At 46.8% G+C, this 1,458-nt stretch overlaps 1 protein-coding gene across 1 annotated transcript; it reads left to right on the top strand.

Annotated features, from left to right (window-relative positions):
• Positions 1-648: 648 nt before the first annotated feature.
• LOC127220028 (ATP synthase F(0) complex subunit C2, mitochondrial-like) lies at positions 649-1,123 on the top strand. The gene has a single exon (XM_051181688.1). The coding sequence runs from the start codon at positions 683-685 to the stop codon at positions 1,106-1,108; it is 426 nt and encodes a 141-aa protein (XP_051037645.1). The 5' UTR covers positions 649-682; the 3' UTR covers positions 1,109-1,123.
• The last annotated feature ends 335 nt before the right edge of the window (positions 1,124-1,458 follow it).

Below are 1,458 nucleotides of genomic sequence, written 5' to 3'. Positions count from 1 at the left end.
ATTGTTTGTTCTTGGCTTTCTTTATTTCTTTAAGTGATTTGTTAATTTCTTCCAATTTTTTGTTTGTTTTTTCTTCCATTTCTTTAAGGGATTTTCTCACATTGTTTTTGAAGGTCTCTATCATCTTTATGAAGATATTTTAAAATTCATTCTCTTCAGCTTCATCAGCTTTAGGATGTTCAGTTCTAGTTGGTGTAGAGTCCCTAGATTCTGGGGGTGTCATTCTTGTCTTTCTATTGTTAGGTGTTTTCTTGTATTGTAGTCTTCTCATCGCTTCTTCCAGTGGGTGCAGGTGGGGTCTCTCTCTCTCTCTCTCTCTCTCTCTCTCTCTCTCTCTCTCTCTCTCTCTCTCTCTCTCTGCTACTCCCCTGGTGGGCTTAGGTGGGTCAGAATTTTGATGTCTGTAGCTCTACATGTTCCAAGCTCTCTAGGAAGTCTCTCCCTAGGCAGTGGCCTGGCAATGGGGGTCAAAGATCTGCCAGGCAGGGACTCAGGATGATCCTTCAGGATAGGCGGATCTCTGGCCAGGGCTGGAGCTCTGACAGAGTGGCAGAGTACCAGCGGTGGGGGTCAGAACGACCAGTTGCTTTTAATCAACCCATCATTTAAAAGAAGATGTCTCGCCCTCTCTGTCTTCTCTACCCTGGGAGCAGCTCTCCTGCCTTGGCCCCTCACCCCGAAAATGTATGCCTGCTCCAAGTTCATCTCCACCCGCTCCTTGATCAGGAACACCTCTCAGCTGCTGAGTCGTCCCCTGTCTGCAGTGGAGTTGAACCGACCACAGACTTGGACAGATGAGGGCTTCAGCAGCTTGGCAGCCCCTCGTCCTCTGACCTCACTCATCCCTAGCCGCAGCTTCCAAACCAGCGTCATTTCCAGGGACATTGACACAGCCGCCAAGTTCATTGGGGCTGGGGCTGCTACAGTTGGGGTGGCTGGCTCTGGGGCTGGCATTGGAACTGTTTTTGGGAGCCTCATCATTGGTTATGCCAGGAACCCTTCTCTGAAGCAGCAGCTCTTCTCCTACGCGATTCTGGGCTTTGCCCTCTCAGAAGCCATGGGGCTCTTCTGCCTGATGGTGGCCTTTCTCATTCTCTTCGGCATGTGAAGCAGCTGTCTCCACTTCCACCTCCCACAGTTCTTTCGTGTCAGGTCTGCCCTGTATGTTCCTTTTCCTGTACCTCCCCAGGAAGTCTGGGGAAAGTGTTTGGCTCAGGGTTTGACAGAGAGAAGACAAATAAATACTGTATTAATAAGAAAAAAAAAAAAAAAAAAAGAAGATGTCTCCAATTCTAAAAGATCATTGTATACTCTTTCAACTTCAATGTTCAAATCCATATAAGCAAGCCTGAGTGTTCAACAGCTACTTTTAAAATAAAGATGTTCAAAAGAAAAGGACAGGAAGATACTCCATGAAGATGTCCTAAGTGTTGAAATATAGATTAGAGAGGTCCTTAC

Source organism: Phodopus roborovskii, unplaced genomic scaffold (assembly GCF_943737965.1).
Source record: "Phodopus roborovskii unplaced genomic scaffold, PHOROB, whole genome shotgun sequence".
NCBI lineage: Eukaryota > Metazoa > Chordata > Mammalia > Rodentia > Cricetidae > Phodopus > Phodopus roborovskii.
Note: the sequence above shows the minus strand (reverse complement) of the source record. Positions and strands in the feature narration are given on the sequence as shown.